Raw genomic sequence first — 15561 nt, 5'->3', positions numbered from 1 at the left:
CCTGTCGTTTCTAATTGGCTTACTGAGTGTTTCACTTCCTTCTTCATCTCAGCCTGAGTAGTCTTCAATATTTCTAAGTCTCTTCTGAATTCATTCAGAAGTTTACCCTTATCTTCCTTCAGTTCTTTGATTTCTTTGTTTGTGTGTTCTTTAAATTCACTGAATTCTTTTATCATGTTTATAATTGTTCTTTTGAGTTCCATGTCCTGCATTATATCTAGTGGGTTCTCATATTGTACTGCTCTAGAGGGCTATTGGTGTTTGGTGGTGATATGGTATATTGGTTTTTCATGTTGTTCAGGAGTTTGTTGCTCTCCACCAGAGAGTGAGACTGGTCTGTGAGACAAATTCAGCCTGTTGCATTTCTGATATGGCTTGCCAATAGAATTTTTAAAAAGCTGGAATAAGACTGAACAAATATTACATGACACATGAAAATTATATGAAATTCAAATTCCATTGTCCATACATAAAATTTTATTTTAAAACACCCGAAGCTGGGGGTGGTGGTGCACATGTTTAATATCAGAACTTTTGGGGAAGAGGCAAGACAATCTCTGTGTGATAGAGACCTCCTCATCTACATAGTGAGTTTCAGGTCAGCTGGAGCTATAGGGAGACCATGTCTCAAAATATAAAACAAAAAGCAAAAAACAAAAAGCAAAAAAACAAATACTCCCAAAATTTTAGAAGGTAAGATCAAAGAACAAAACCTGATGCATGATATGAGGTCAGGTGATGATAAAGTACTATACAGAAAGAACGGGGGGTGGGTGCAGTTTAGATTCCTACTTTATTGGATGACCCGTGAAGGTTACTCTAACGGCGTGGCACAGGCACAGGAAACATAAGCAGACCATGTCATCTCATCCAGTGATGTAGACTAGGAAATGAAATTATCTTTAATTTTCTATTTTCCTATAAATATTCATCCATTTTAGGTCAATTTTGGGAAAAAAAGTTCTATTGAAATATTGTCTCTGGAGTCTATTCCTGGGATTTTTATTATTTATTTTGTTTTAACTTCTCTGGAAGAAAGACATTTAGTTTCATCTAGAATTAGAAACCACATGAATTAATTCCTTGTACTCTTTTAAATCATTCATCTATCCTTTATCTATGCATTATTTTGTTGACAATATGCACTGATCATTTAAGAAATAATACAAACTTCATCTTGAAATATCAAAAGATTATATCTAAGCAGGGATGGTGGGACACACCTTTAATCCCAGCATTCAGGAGGCAGGGGCAGGCGGGTTTCTGTGAGACACACACCAGCTTGGTCTACATAGCAACTTCCAGGCCAGCTAGTACTGCAGGGAGATCCTGCCCCCCCCAAAAAAAAAAAATTCACAAAAATTACAACTCTTGATACTATTGAGATCATAAAAATATTTGTAAGTACTAGGAGGCATTCATGCTCAGAGTATGAAATAATATCTTCAAACATGCAATTTTGAACTTGAAAGTTGAAAATCTATTACTGGTAGCATCTAATACCAGTCACCCTCAACATGGTAGGTTAATATCACGCATATTTTTTAAATTGTTTCTCAAGTTCCTAGGCATATTACCTACAGTTAATCATTTTACTTTCAAGTTAAAAATAATGTGCACCCCTTCAATAACAACAGCAAAAACAACCTCTGTCAACTAGAGCTTTTCCTTGAAGGAATCTTCCTAATACATCATGCAGCTGTGTGATTTATACTGTCTTCCCAGTTTTCCACACAGATTGAAAAGATATTTACAAAAGATCAAAAACTGAATAAATGTAATACTTGCCACTGCTTCAAGAATCCAAGGAATTTAAAAAATAATGTGGTATTGTTTGGCTGCAAGGTGTTTACTGCTTCATCAAGGATCAAGGGTAATCTTAGATAAAAGTGGTATTGTTTATGGAGGAATTAGATCAGTAAAGACTACAATAACTTTCACCACAGCCTGGTGCCTCTTTCTTTATTTGTGCTAAAGCATTTATCCATCATTCTTTTTTCAATATCAGGGCAAATACTAGATCAATGAGAAATGCAAGTAATACACTACCATGACTAGGAAGGTGGTTCGGACCTTGTAAATTCTATGAAAGGGTAACGTTAGTGTCATATTTATAAAGTTCCCCCTTTTAAATGTTCCTCCTTTGCTCTAAAGATTCCAATTTCCCATTTTAAATATATAAAGAATTTTTAAAATGAAACTTTTCAGCTCAGAATTTAAACTTTATACAAGCTTACACTAATTTATCTGCTTATTTCATAGGCTTCTTTATGCAAGTTGACTCTCGATGAAGCTGTTCCTGATTTCTATTACAAATCTCAGAACCTTTGGTTTCTGTCAGATTTGTCTTTTCTTTTTTCATAAAATTCTTCACCTTTTATATACATTGTTCCTAGTTTTCAAGATCCAACTCAAAAGGGGGTAGAAGTCCTTACCTACAGTTGGTACGCAATAAAAACTTGTTGCAGAACATGTATTGAGCCATTCATTATTTACAGGTTTCATCACAGTCACCACAAGGAGATTGTTGACTAAAATTAAGGTTAATATCCTTGTTCTCTAAACAGGTTAGTTTTCATTGTGAGCTTAATATGATACAAAGTGATTAAACTTACCAGCATGATCTCATTAGTCAACATAATCTTAATATTATCAAGTGTCTATAGATTTGCTAACCAAAAGCAAAGAAAATAAAACACTTTGAATTGTGTGGAAGATTTTCACTAAAAGTTTGTTTATTGAGGCAATAATGCCATTAAGTTTCCTTAAACACCTATTTAGTTACTCAGAATAAAGGAAATACTCCCTAAATGTGATTATCCCATTATTTTCCCTATGGTTTCAAGCTTAGCTATAGTCTATGTGTTATATATTCTATGTACTAAGTAGACTATGACTGCAAGTTCTCCGTTCATAAATCACTTAATGTGAATCATTACTCAACACAAGAACAAATTATTTTTGCTTCTATAAACTGGATTATAGATGAATTAGAGACTAGCTGCAATGGGAATTTCAGAGAGCTAGCTCTTTTTTGCAGAATGTCTAATGAAAACTAAATATGTCAAAGAAGATTGAGGTTTTGGCTCATTCTTTTTTTCATCTGTCTAATTAGGACAAAAACTCAAATATTTTGTTTTCTATGATTATTGGTATGAAGAACAGGATGCATGCCTTATCTGGCAGCAGATAGAAAGGATGCTTCTTTTATTGTCTTCAGATCGTTGAGAAATATGTGTCTATTTTCTTTTTAAGTAGAATGGTATTTATAATGAAAATATTAAAGGACTTATGAATAAAAGTGAAAAATCTGTTATTACAAATCAAATAATTAATTTCAGCCTTTGCTAAAATAATTTCTGGTCTACATAAATCAAACATGAAGGTCATGCTACCAGAAATGCAACAGTCTAGAGCATAACCCTGTGGTTATTGCATCTGTTCTTCAACCAAAATTCAGATATGGCTCCATTTATTCTGTACTTTGCCAAATTGTCCTTGCTCCATAATGAGCCATCACATTGATGACAGCTGCTAAAATGTTGTCAACAGAATCCCAGACAGTCTAAAGAGATTTTATCACTAATGGCCTTGTCACTAACATCCCAGCCCATGGAGTGGATACCACTAGGTATGCATGACTTTCAGTTAAAAGTGGGAGAGTCAGCACCCCCATTAATGAATGGAATTGTGCTCTCCCTTGGAGGTTTTCAGATATTGAGAAGGGTGGAGCATGATGACTACCCGACCTACTCACTGCTCCATTCTGCCTAACCCATCCACACAAATACACACAAGTTGTGTCTAATCACTCCATGATAAGCCCTGTGTGAAGCACTTCAGAGGTAGTGAATTTGTTCTCTTTGACCAGCTGACTTAGTTTAGGGGCCACATTGTGTCTGTTCTACCTCAGTGGACCTCGCGAATCAAAGCAGTAACAATCCTGCCCACATTCACTCTGACTCCTCTACAGTAACATTCAAGTATAAATTTCCTTAAATTATCATTCAGATGGGAAAAATTAGAAATCCTGCTTTTGTTAATTCCCCTCCATAGAGAAATATACCTTTGTAAAACACAAGTTTAACTACATTTTTAAATTTTAGAAAAAAAATATAAGAAATTATAATACCATTCTAATAATTATAATTATAATACCATTCTAAATACCATTCTACTTTAAAAGAATATGAGAAAAGAATTTGGGGGCTGGAGAGATGACTCAGTGGTTAAGAGCCCTGGATGTGCTTGAAGAGGACAGGGTTCAATCCTGGCACCCACATCGTGGCTAACAATTGTCATTAACTCCTGTTCCAGATATACAATGAAGTCTTTTGATCTCCATGGGCATTGCACAACACCGGTGAACTTACATACATGCAGGCAATACACTCATACACAAAAATTAAAAAAAAAAAATAAGATATTAAAAAATCAGGGAATCTTTAGTGGTTTAGCAATTGTCCAAGAAACTGTGCAGGCGATATACTCATAGACATGAAATAAAAATAATAAATAAAATTATTTTAAAAAGAAAAGAGTTTTGCACTCATGACAGCCATGTAAGGGTTAAATCTCTAAGGTTCCTTTAGCTCAGTGTAAACGATAAGCTCTTTTCACTATATATACATTTTTCCTAGTATGGAGAGATGACTCAGCAATTAAGAGCTCTGGCTGTTCTTGAAGAAGACCCAGGTTTGAAACCCAGCACCCACATGTTGGCTAACAATGTCCATAATTCCAGTTCCAGGGGATCCACACCCTTTTCTGTTTTCCCCAGGCACTGCATGACACAGGTGCAATTGCATACATGCAGGCTAACACTCATACACATAAAATAAAAATAAATAAATCAAAATTTTAAAATCACTTTTTAAATGAACTCACATACGCGCGCACACGCACACACACACACACACACACACACACACACACTCACATTGCTGGATTATAAGTCACTCAAACACTTGCCTAGTTCTTAACTCTGCATCTCAATGAACTTCCACAATGTTAGAATGATCATTATCAGCTTCATTTAGGATTTTATACTTTCACTAGCAATTATACCCCCAAAAAGGGAAAAAAAAGACAGAGTTGGAACTAGACAAATAATAGCTTTATATCCTCTTTCACATCATATGAACAGGAGAAATATGATACTTTACCTTACTAAAAGCTGCTGATTTATTGTAAAGTCATTGGTTAAGTCTATACTGAATTCATTATCAGTGTGAAAATAATTTCTTCTACATACTATTCCTTGTGTACATGTTTTTTATTTGTTTTGTTACTGTTTTTCCTAAATAGAACAAAATTGTATTTTTAATCATTATTTTGTCTGTGTTGAGACCTGGAACACAAAATCAGATACTATAAGCTTAAATGACTAAATTAAGAAAGCCATCAGGCATTAGTTTCACAAAAGATGATCATAGTTTAAGTCATTTTCCAACCAGGGGCATTGTTGCTATATTGAAATATCTTGAAATTTTTGAGCGAAAGCAATAATTCCTTAAAATTGCTGAATTAACCCAGCAGTTTCCCATTCCAAGGAAGGAATGCAATGTGAATGTGTGTCCATCAAGGTTTCTACCTACTGCGCTGAACATTTATGAGCCAGCTTCATTTCCCAATTTATTGTTGACAGACATGTGAAATGAAATCAGGTAACGCACTGCTCAGCTGATAGACTTAACACTGATCGTCTCCTGTTATGTGACTATACAAATAGGCTGTTCTTTCTTCTTTGGCTTTCTTTGGCTATAAACGTTTCTATAATGTTTTGCCTAGTTGGATACACAATGAATGATCTCATTTTTGAATGGCAAGATGAGGCACCAGTACAAGTGGCCGAAGGACTCACTTTGCCCCAGTTTCTGTTGAAAGAAGAAAAAGATTTGCGATACTGCACTAAACACTACAATACAGGTAGGGATTGAGTATGCTCTTTTATGCTTATGATTTGTGAATTTGTGATACATAGTTTTCTTAAATTATAATTGGTTAATAATCTTAACTATTTGTGCTGACAGAGTACAAAATAGATACTTACCAAAGAACTTCTTGATGCTTATATTTAAATATTCTTTATGAAAAACATTTAGACAATAATAGCATTTCTAAACTATTTAATTTCTATGTGAAAAATAGAATTTAACAACTCTCAGAGGTGAACACTTTATCTTCTAGCAAAAGGACTTCATTTAAAAAGCAGTTCCATTTACCTACATTTTTTCTTTGTCCATATTTTCAGGTATTCCCAGACATTCTTTTCTAAGCATCTACTACTCACACTGGCACAGGAACCTGGTTAGATATGATATAACAACCAACACAAGTATTAAGAGACTCAGTGTGATATTTATACACTTGTGAATAAACTATTCATTTCTCTTAACTGGTTTGGGCTACTCCCACAATATCTACGCAGATTCTAATGCCATTAAACTGCTTATAACTGAAGTATTCTTCCAATGTGGTGAGTGGATGGTCTACCACTGAATGCTAGGCATCAGCTGTTACTCTTAGCATTTCATTACAGTAAACTATGATTTATCTTGGCCTCAGCATTCTCCAGAATGGTGATTTGAGTTTCATCATTCAAAGTCTCTAGTCTCTCATATCCTTAACTCATTCATAATATCTGAGTTTTTAAAATGTTGCCATTTTCCAGTTCACAGATGAAAATGTTACTTAACTTGCAACCAAGTTCAAGGTTAACATCTCTGCACAAAGATAAAGAACAGACAAGTTAATAGCAATGTCCTTTTTCAGTTCTCTGGAGATAACCATATAGACTTTTTAGGAAATGTCTATAAAGTCTCAAGAGTTGGGGAAGGGTACTACATTAATTTCATAGGACTTTCACCACAGACTTCCATAGCTTTGGAAGATTAAAAAACTTAAATTTATTCTCTCATACTTCTGGACACTAAGCATCCACAATCAGGATATTGGCAGAGCTATACTTACTCTGGAGGCTGCAGACAATAATCCTTCCCTGTCTTTTTCTAGTTTCTCATTTCTGGCAACTCCTCCTATTTGTTGGTTTGTAGATATATCACTTCTGCCTGTGATATCATAGTCACATGCTGTTCTCACACAACTGTCATTTTGGTCAATTTTCCCTCTGTCTATGGGGGCACCAGTGGTATTGGAGGAGAAAACAACTCATTTCAATTCAGTTGCACCTGAAAGTACATTATTTCTATAGAAAGTCACATTCACAGGTTCTAAAGGACATGGGTTTCAGAAAGCTGCATTCAACAAAGAGCAATAGGTGAAGCTTAAATTCACCTTGGGCTGAATTTTGACCATACAGTGTCTGGAGACCCTTCCTAGCAGAAAGCACATTTGAATAACTTTTATATTACAGCTTAGAGGAAAACAATTCACATTTATGAAGGTTTACTACAAAAAAATGGGCAGGTTTTTTTCTCAGAAGACCTTGGTGTATAAAATTTATAGCAAAATGTGAGATGAAAATATGCCAAAATCATACCTCCTCAAAATTATATAGGACCTATAAGCTTCTGATAATTCCTTCAATCACTTTTGCTACTAATTTGCCATAGACTGTAAACCCCATCTTATTTTATTTCTCCAGAAAAAAAATTGGCAATTTTAATTATTTTCTAATGTAGGCTCAAATGCCACATACTGCCCTTACATATGAAAAAATATGCAAAGAAGCACAACTATAAACAACCATTCCTCAAAAAATGAAATATATTGAAGAATTCTCTCATATAAAAATAAATTGCATAATCCCCAAAGATGTTTAATTTTAATTTCATTATTCAAAAGTCTCCATTAGTTGCATACTCCAAGGTTGTGTGATCTGTTCAGTGCTAATTTCTCTAAATCCTTCCTTCTTGGTTCTCCTTTCCTGGCATGACTCTCTTGTAATACATATGTGTTGACTTATTCTCCCATTTGATCCAAATTGCAAAATTTTCTTTTTTGACCCACATACAATATATACATATGCAAAAATACATCTACATATGTACAAACATATTTACACACATATTTCTGTATAATAATGCATATTTGCATATTTATAACATCATTTCTTCCCCCTTTGGGGAGGGTTCTTTTAGACAAAGTTCCCTGTAGCCCCAGCTGGCCTGGAATTCACTGTGTTTACCAGGCTGTCCTCTATCCTTCTGCCTCTACCTCCAAGTGTTGGGATTAACTCTGTACACTACTAACCAGGCTTCATTTTCCCACCTATATTTTTATTGAGAATCACATGAAACACAGAGAACTTACACAAATGGTAAATAAAATGGTTTCTAAACACATATTTAATGGAGAAACATTGATATCATGAAAATATTTTAGCTAACCTTGCTCCATTTCACTTTATTTTAGTGAAAATTTTAAACTGATATTTAATACTTTAAAATCTAATATTTTACATATTTTTGGAATCTTGAATAATATGTATACATACATAATCCTGTATGTATATGACTTGCAGATGTTTCTGATTATTACATTTTAAAAACTAGTCTCCAAGTTCCCCAGAGATTACAGATATTTACTAAGAATTTTAGTCCACCCTTCTCCAGAGGCCATGCCCTTGAATTTGTGTCATTTCTTGTGAGCCACAATATATTAATAGGAGCTCTCTACTGAAAACTGCTAGCAAAACACTTGCAAGCTTCCTGGTTATGTTTGTTGACATCTTCCTCTCATGGGTGGATCAGAGAATGATACTTAAGGAGCATGAGACTTAACAAGCATGGTATTTACTTTCTGACATCTTCCCATGCAACAGTGAACAAAATCAAGACTGGAAGAACTTAAATAATGGATAACAAAGTAGCAGAGATAAAATAATAGAAGTAAAACCAGAGGATAACGGGGCTGGAAAGATGCCTCAGCAGTTAAGAACTCTGACTGTTCTTGCAAAAGACCTAGGTTCAAATCCCAGCACCCACATTGCTGCTAACAACCGTCTGCAACTCGAGTTCCAGGAGATCACTGCCCTCTTCTGTCCTCTGTGGATACTGCATGACATGAGTGTATATATACACATGCAGGAATAATACTCATACAAGTAAAATAAAAATAAAACTTTTTCAAAAGACTTGGAGTTAAGTAGAAATTACAATTTAATTTTTAGGCAAACATTGATAACCTCTATTTACTGTAATAGAGGTAATTAATACTGGCACAAAGCATAAATATATAGACAGTAAATATCACTCGTTTCTTTTTAGCTTGTTTTTCATTATATTAAAAGTATTTGTCCTAGTTTGTTTCTTCATTGCTCTGAAAAAACACTCTGACCACTACCAACTTGGGGAGGAAAGGGTTTATTCAGCCTACAACTTCTGGGTTACAGTTCATCAGGGAGCCCAAGGTAGGAACTCAGGGCAGGAACCTGGAGGCAGGAGTTGGAGCACAGACCATGGAGGAACACTGCTTACTGGCTTGCTCCCCTGCCCCCCCTGCTCAGCCTGCTTTCTTATGTAACACAGGCCCACCTGCCCAGGGGTGGCACCACCCACAGTGGACTGGGCCTTCCCACATCACCCATCAAGAAGATGCCCTTCAGACATGGCCACAGGCCAGTCCAATAGAGGCAATTCCCTGATTGAGGCTCCCTCAACCGAGGTGTGTCAAGTTGACACTAAAGCTATCCAGCACAGTATTAATGTAGGGGCTGGAGAGATGGCTCCGCAGTTAAGAACACTGGTTGTTCTTGAGGAAGACCTGGGTTCAATTCCCAGGACCCACATGGCAGCTAACAACTGTCCGTAATTTCAGTCCCAGGGGATTGAACAGCCTCTTCTGACCTCCGGAGGCATTGCACAACACGGGTGCATTTACCTATATACAGGCAATACACACATAAAAATAAATAAAAATTTAAAAAGGTATTAATGTAAATTAATACATAGTTGCCTTTTTTAGTACTACTTGTGAAACATTTATATTAACGTGAATTTATCCATTAGTACATAAATTGTAAAAGTCTCTGAAACAAATATCACCTGAAAATAAAACACATAAAGCACAAGAAATCATTAGTAAAGATAACCTTTATATAATAAAAGTACATTTCTATCTACCGCAGAAAAAATTCAGAATCAGTGAGAAAATAGATTTGGGGGAACTTTGACAAGTATGAAATATTATTCAAACTTGAAGGCAGCATCACATACTATTTGTTGGAAGAGTCCATTACCTTATCATATTACTTCAAGATATAGACAGAAAAAGCAATAAGAATTAAAAACTAATTTGAATATATTATTTAGAGTATCTTCATTTTAGTGGAAAATATTATGATACATTCTTATGAAAGTTAAATTGTATTTGATGACATAACTAACTTTTTTATTCTTGCATTTATTTTATGAACAATTAGGAAAGTTTACATGCATAGAGGTTCGATTCCATCTTGAGCGACAAATGGGATACTATCTGATCCAGATGTACATTCCCAGCCTCCTGATTGTTATCCTCTCCTGGGTTTCATTCTGGATTAATATGGATGCAGCCCCAGCAAGGGTTGCTTTGGGCATCACCACCGTACTGACTATGACCACACAGAGTTCAGGATCCCGGGCTTCCTTACCAAAGGTATGTGTCCTGCACAAGCACATAAATGCACATGTATTTCAAAGTATATCATTGTCAGATTTGTCAAACATTCTAGTAGCATCGACCATTAATTATTATTTAAAACACTATATTACCATCTTTTAATAATGTTTATTTGTTTATTTTAAAATTTGTATGTGTGAGTATATTGCCTGCATGTGTGTACGTGCACCCATGTTGTGCAATGCCCGTGGAGGTCAGAGTCAGAAGAGGGCATAGGATTCCCCTGGAACTGGAGTTACAATTTTTAGTCGCCATGTAAGTACTGGGAATCAAGCTCATGTCCTCTACAAGAGGATCCTCTGCCAGAGTAGAGAGTGCTCTTAACTGCTAAGCCATTTCTTCAGCCTCATTATTATGTATCCTTAGAACATGAATTGAGGCACTGATAAGAGTACGCATTCATAACATATTGACAAAATTACCTCCAGGAAAACATTATAGTTAGAGAGCTAGTATAGCATAGTTAACTATACACCTACAAAGACTGTATCAGAGTTCCACAGACCTGTAGCTTGGTACACATTATCTTGTGTCTCCCTACTGCTCAGGCCCTCTAGCTTTTAATTATCTGGAGATCAATAGATGGAAGTATTTATCTAGTTTCATAATTCTAGTCCATTCTGAGAAGCAGAATTAAACTGTTTCCTTTATAATGTTTGTAAAAGTTCTAATGCATCTCTGGATAAAATATAATGAAAGACATAATATGAAGTTCTATTTATCTCTTTAACTGATAGAAATAAAACAATGAATTTCATCTTTTAAAATGATATCTAAGATGTATCTATTGCAATAATTTAATGTTTCCAACAAGCTAATCTATTATTTTCATTGAAATGTTGCACTTCAATAAAATAAAGTTATATTAACTTCCCTTGAACCTTTGATGCTATACACTTACACTGCAAATAAATCGTTAGTGTGCTATACTTAGAGCGTGTCATGAACTACATTCTGGCTCAATTTGATTAAAATGTGAGAGTGAATAAAAGATGACCACAACATAGTTTATTGCTACAAATGTTATTCATTACGTAAATAACAATATTGAGCAAAGTTCACTTTACTTTTCTCAGCAAAAGTTAATGATTATCGTTCACAATAATGTCTGTTTTTTTATCAACAATTATATTTTCAAATAATCTAGATCAATTCATGTGTTTATGATGTAGTCTCCACATGAAAATTGTAAATTTTTTCATTTGTTTAAGCTAAACATCAGTGTTTATGATGTGTCTTAAGGGATCTGGGCAATAGTAGAAATTTCATATTCAAAGTGTAAAGGCAATTTACCATTGATCTTCTTTCTGAGCTAACCAAAAATAAAAACTTTCTTGATCTTAAGTTATCACCTTGGAAAAACATGGGCAAATGCTCCATTTTAGGAATTTCTAGGTTTTATAAGGCACAAGAGAAAATAATTCAGTGCAGAAAATAATGTAGGACTGGGTAAGTCCAAAAGAATAAGTAGAAATAGAAAAAATAAAGAAAGAAGCCACAATGGGTGGGTAGGGCGGAACATACATTTATCCCAAAATTCAGAAGGCAGAGGCAGGAGGATCTCTGTGAGATAGAAGTCAACTTGGTGTACATACCAAGTTTCAGGCAAGTCAGGGCTACAGATAAACCCTATCTCAAAAAAAAGTCACAATGTATAAAAATACATGACATGGGTATACTTACAAACATGTGTGCAATATACTCCTACACATAAAATACAAATAAATAAAATATTTTTAAAGGGGACAAAATTTAAGCAAAAAGGGAAAAGAATGTTTGAATCAATAGAATATCTCTTGAAAGACACGATTCTGATTTTGTGATTTTTTTTTTTTTTTAAACGTGGCCCAGGAAAGCAGATGACAGCTTACTCTTGAATTTAGGAATAGATATTTAAAACTTCAGACCTTACCACCTGCTGTCTCAACCTCAAAAATCATGCAAATGTCTGAATTTTTTGCTACTGGGACATCTACCATTTGACTACTGACACACCAGGAAGTGGAGAAACAAAGTTCAGAAATAATAATAATTATTAATAATAATAAATAAAATATTAACCAAGAAGAAATAAGAAATCACTAATTCATGATAATTGCTTAGTGTTTTATGAAGACTGCATGCCAGTAAATCTCCAGTAGGATCAAAGAAACTTGGAAATTAGGTAAGATTCAGAAAAGTATTTCTGAGATTATACTATAGCCAGCTCCTCAAGAACTACAGAGACGAGAGTTCTCTCTGATATTTTCATTACCATGCCATGCTGGGTAAAGTATATTATAGCTAAAAGGAAGAAAACTGGTATGGTCCATTCCTTAGAACTTGGAGCTAGTTTTGCACTTCTGCAGTAAGAGCTACTATATGCATTCTAGCGCCAGAAAATCTTCACTATAGTATACTTTTGTAAATGCTTCCTTAAAACATGGGGTTTGAGCAGATGGGTAAGAAAAAAATGGTAGTGATTATGGGATTATGTCTTGGGCAGTTTTAATCCTTGGTAATAATTGGATTTTTCCACAGTGGTAGGCTAACCTGAAGAAAGTTTAAGAAGAGTAATTACACTCACTCTTTATGAAGATGAGAGGCAGAGCTGGAAGCCAGGAGGATCCCAAGCCACTAGTAGTCCAGTGTAGATGGTTGTCTGCCAGGTCGATGGCAGTAGAAGTAAGGGGTAGCAATGGATTAGGAAAACAGATGGACTGAAGAAACTTTATGTAGAACTGAACTAGAAAGAATGGACTTGAAAATTAGACATTGAGGATTTGAGGAAAGTCAGGAGTCAAAGGCATCATGCAAATAAATGACAGCCAAATAGTTAGCAATGCACGATGATGGAGGCAAGGGAAGTTTCAAACTCTTTTTAAAACATGACAACTTCAAGGCATTTACAAGGCAACTATATGCAACTGCCAAAATCTAAGAACTTCCAAACTTCTGGTCAGGAAATCCAGGCCCCTGCTTTTAAAGAACTGACTGCAAAGGAATAGGCAAGCAGACGAGTAGTGATTTTTTCAAGAGCGAAAGGAAGCCTAGAAATAAGAGAAAACAAAACATATTTGTATTGGCTCCCCTCGTTCAGCTGAAACATGAGCCAATATACTCAGAAATTTCTTTCTTCATCCACTCCCTAGGTCCATCTTCAGGCATGCTCAAAATACGTCAGTTTGTTTAAAACCAAGGCCCATTCACCTCAAGGCTTTCTCCCAAAGTCTGAGATTCCAACATTATGTCATCTGCTTTCAAATATGGAACAGCAATCATCCTTAGGAGGAGAGGGTTTTAATCACAGGTGAAAGAAAAGATAATACCAGTTACTAGTTATTTTAAATGGATATGTATTGTAGTGAGGTAATTATATTTTTGTTGAGTCTTGGAGTAGGAACTCAATTTTAATTTGGAAATTCTGGGTACTAGGAAGAATATATGTGTAAAACTCTAGAGAAAGATGATCTACACAGGAATATTACATATACATTTTCCCTTTATCTTTGCCTTTAAATTTTATATTAATTTGTATTTACGTACAATCTCAATTATATATTAATATACAATCTCAATTAACTACTATTTTAATTCCATCCTCATCTTTTTTATATACAAATGTTCTCTTTTCTAAGCTCTAAGGACTGAATATGGTACATGCTTCTCATTATCCGTAGAAATACTTAAATATCACCATGAAAATGAACTTTAAATTTATTGTCCTATGAGACCTTTGAATATACTATGTTCAAAACAATGTTGCACATATACACTGTATCTTCTACACACATGTGTACACCACAGAATTAACTGAACATGAATAAGAAAGCCTCTAGATTGAAAGTTCATCTAAACTCTGGCTCTTCCTACAAAATATTCAGAGATTCTTGGCATTAGGGGTTGCTTCAGTCCAATTTTATTACAATTATTCTGCATCCCAAATAACCCCCATATCTCAGGGGCTTCCAGAATTTCTTCTTGCATGTGAAACCATGAGTCTCTGTTGTGTCATCAGAGATTACCTGAAATTGGCTTGACTCTAGACTGTGAGGTAGTTTGGTTCAGATTCCTATGTCCCATCATTTAGGATTTGCAGTTCCTAGGGATATGACTTCCACTCCTCACTACCACCACATCATGGGAGAGTGCAGGTAAACTAGAAGGCAAGCAGCATACATAAAACCTTTGCTGAGAATTGACATACAAACACATCTGTTCTTATTTCATAAGTTATACCAAATTTCACAGTCAAACACAAAAATCAATAGAGTGAGAAATATAGTCCATCTACCAGGAAGCCTTGGAGAGGAGGAAAGGAAAGAAAAGATGGTAAGCAAATCAGGTTATCAGGTAGCTTTTCTTGTCTACTTTCTTAGACTACACTGTGGTTTATTAGTGCACATGTTGAAAAAGATCATGAAGGGTGGAGAGGGACAGAGAGAGAAAGGAAGGAAACCATCAGAGAGATTCTACGTGAATTTCTCCACTTTATCCCTGCCACTGTGGCCTTCTTATTTACAAAACAGCTGCCAAACATTAAAAAACAGAGAACTCTGGAAATTTCAAAGATAACAAATTAATTAAATATTTCACAGACTCTCAGAATCCCATAAGCTAAGCAGATTACAAATTCTATACTAAAAGTTGTTTGAGAGTAGAGGAACGATGCCTAGAGCTTGGTATTTCAAATATTCTCGGCCCCCTCCCGCCGAATTTCCTTGGGAAGGCCACCAGGAGTAGCTTTATCAGGAGACAATGCATCTTTTACATATTTCCATCCTCAGAACCTACTCTGCCATACATGCTTCTAATAAATAACATAAATATTTAAGAGAACATGTGTTTTTCATTATTAACTTAATCATTTAACAAAACCAGAGATTACGCCATTTGGGGTTTTTTGTAAGAGTATGAAAATGCAATTGAATTCAATTTCATTATGCTAGAGAATACCAC

The 15561-nt window shown here is 35.0% G+C and overlaps 1 protein-coding gene across 2 annotated transcripts in view; it reads left to right on the top strand.

The window, feature by feature from the left end:
* The window catches only part of Glra3 (glycine receptor alpha 3), a 175501-nt gene that overhangs the window by 135730 nt on the left and 24210 nt on the right, over positions 1–15561 (top strand). For both annotated transcript variants that reach the window (XM_029570437.1, XM_008847144.2), the window contains exons 7-8: positions 5791–5928; positions 10385–10599. In XM_029570437.1, the coding sequence (XP_029426297.1) occupies positions 5791–5928; positions 10385–10599 (353 nt within the window). The remainder of the gene's footprint in view (positions 1–5790; positions 5929–10384; positions 10600–15561) is intronic.

This window comes from Nannospalax galili, unplaced genomic scaffold (assembly GCF_000622305.1).
Source record: "Nannospalax galili isolate Female #2095 unplaced genomic scaffold, S.galili_v1.0 scaffold461, whole genome shotgun sequence".
Taxonomy (NCBI): Eukaryota; Metazoa; Chordata; class Mammalia; order Rodentia; family Spalacidae; genus Nannospalax; species Nannospalax galili.
Note: the sequence above shows the minus strand (reverse complement) of the source record. Positions and strands in the feature narration are given on the sequence as shown.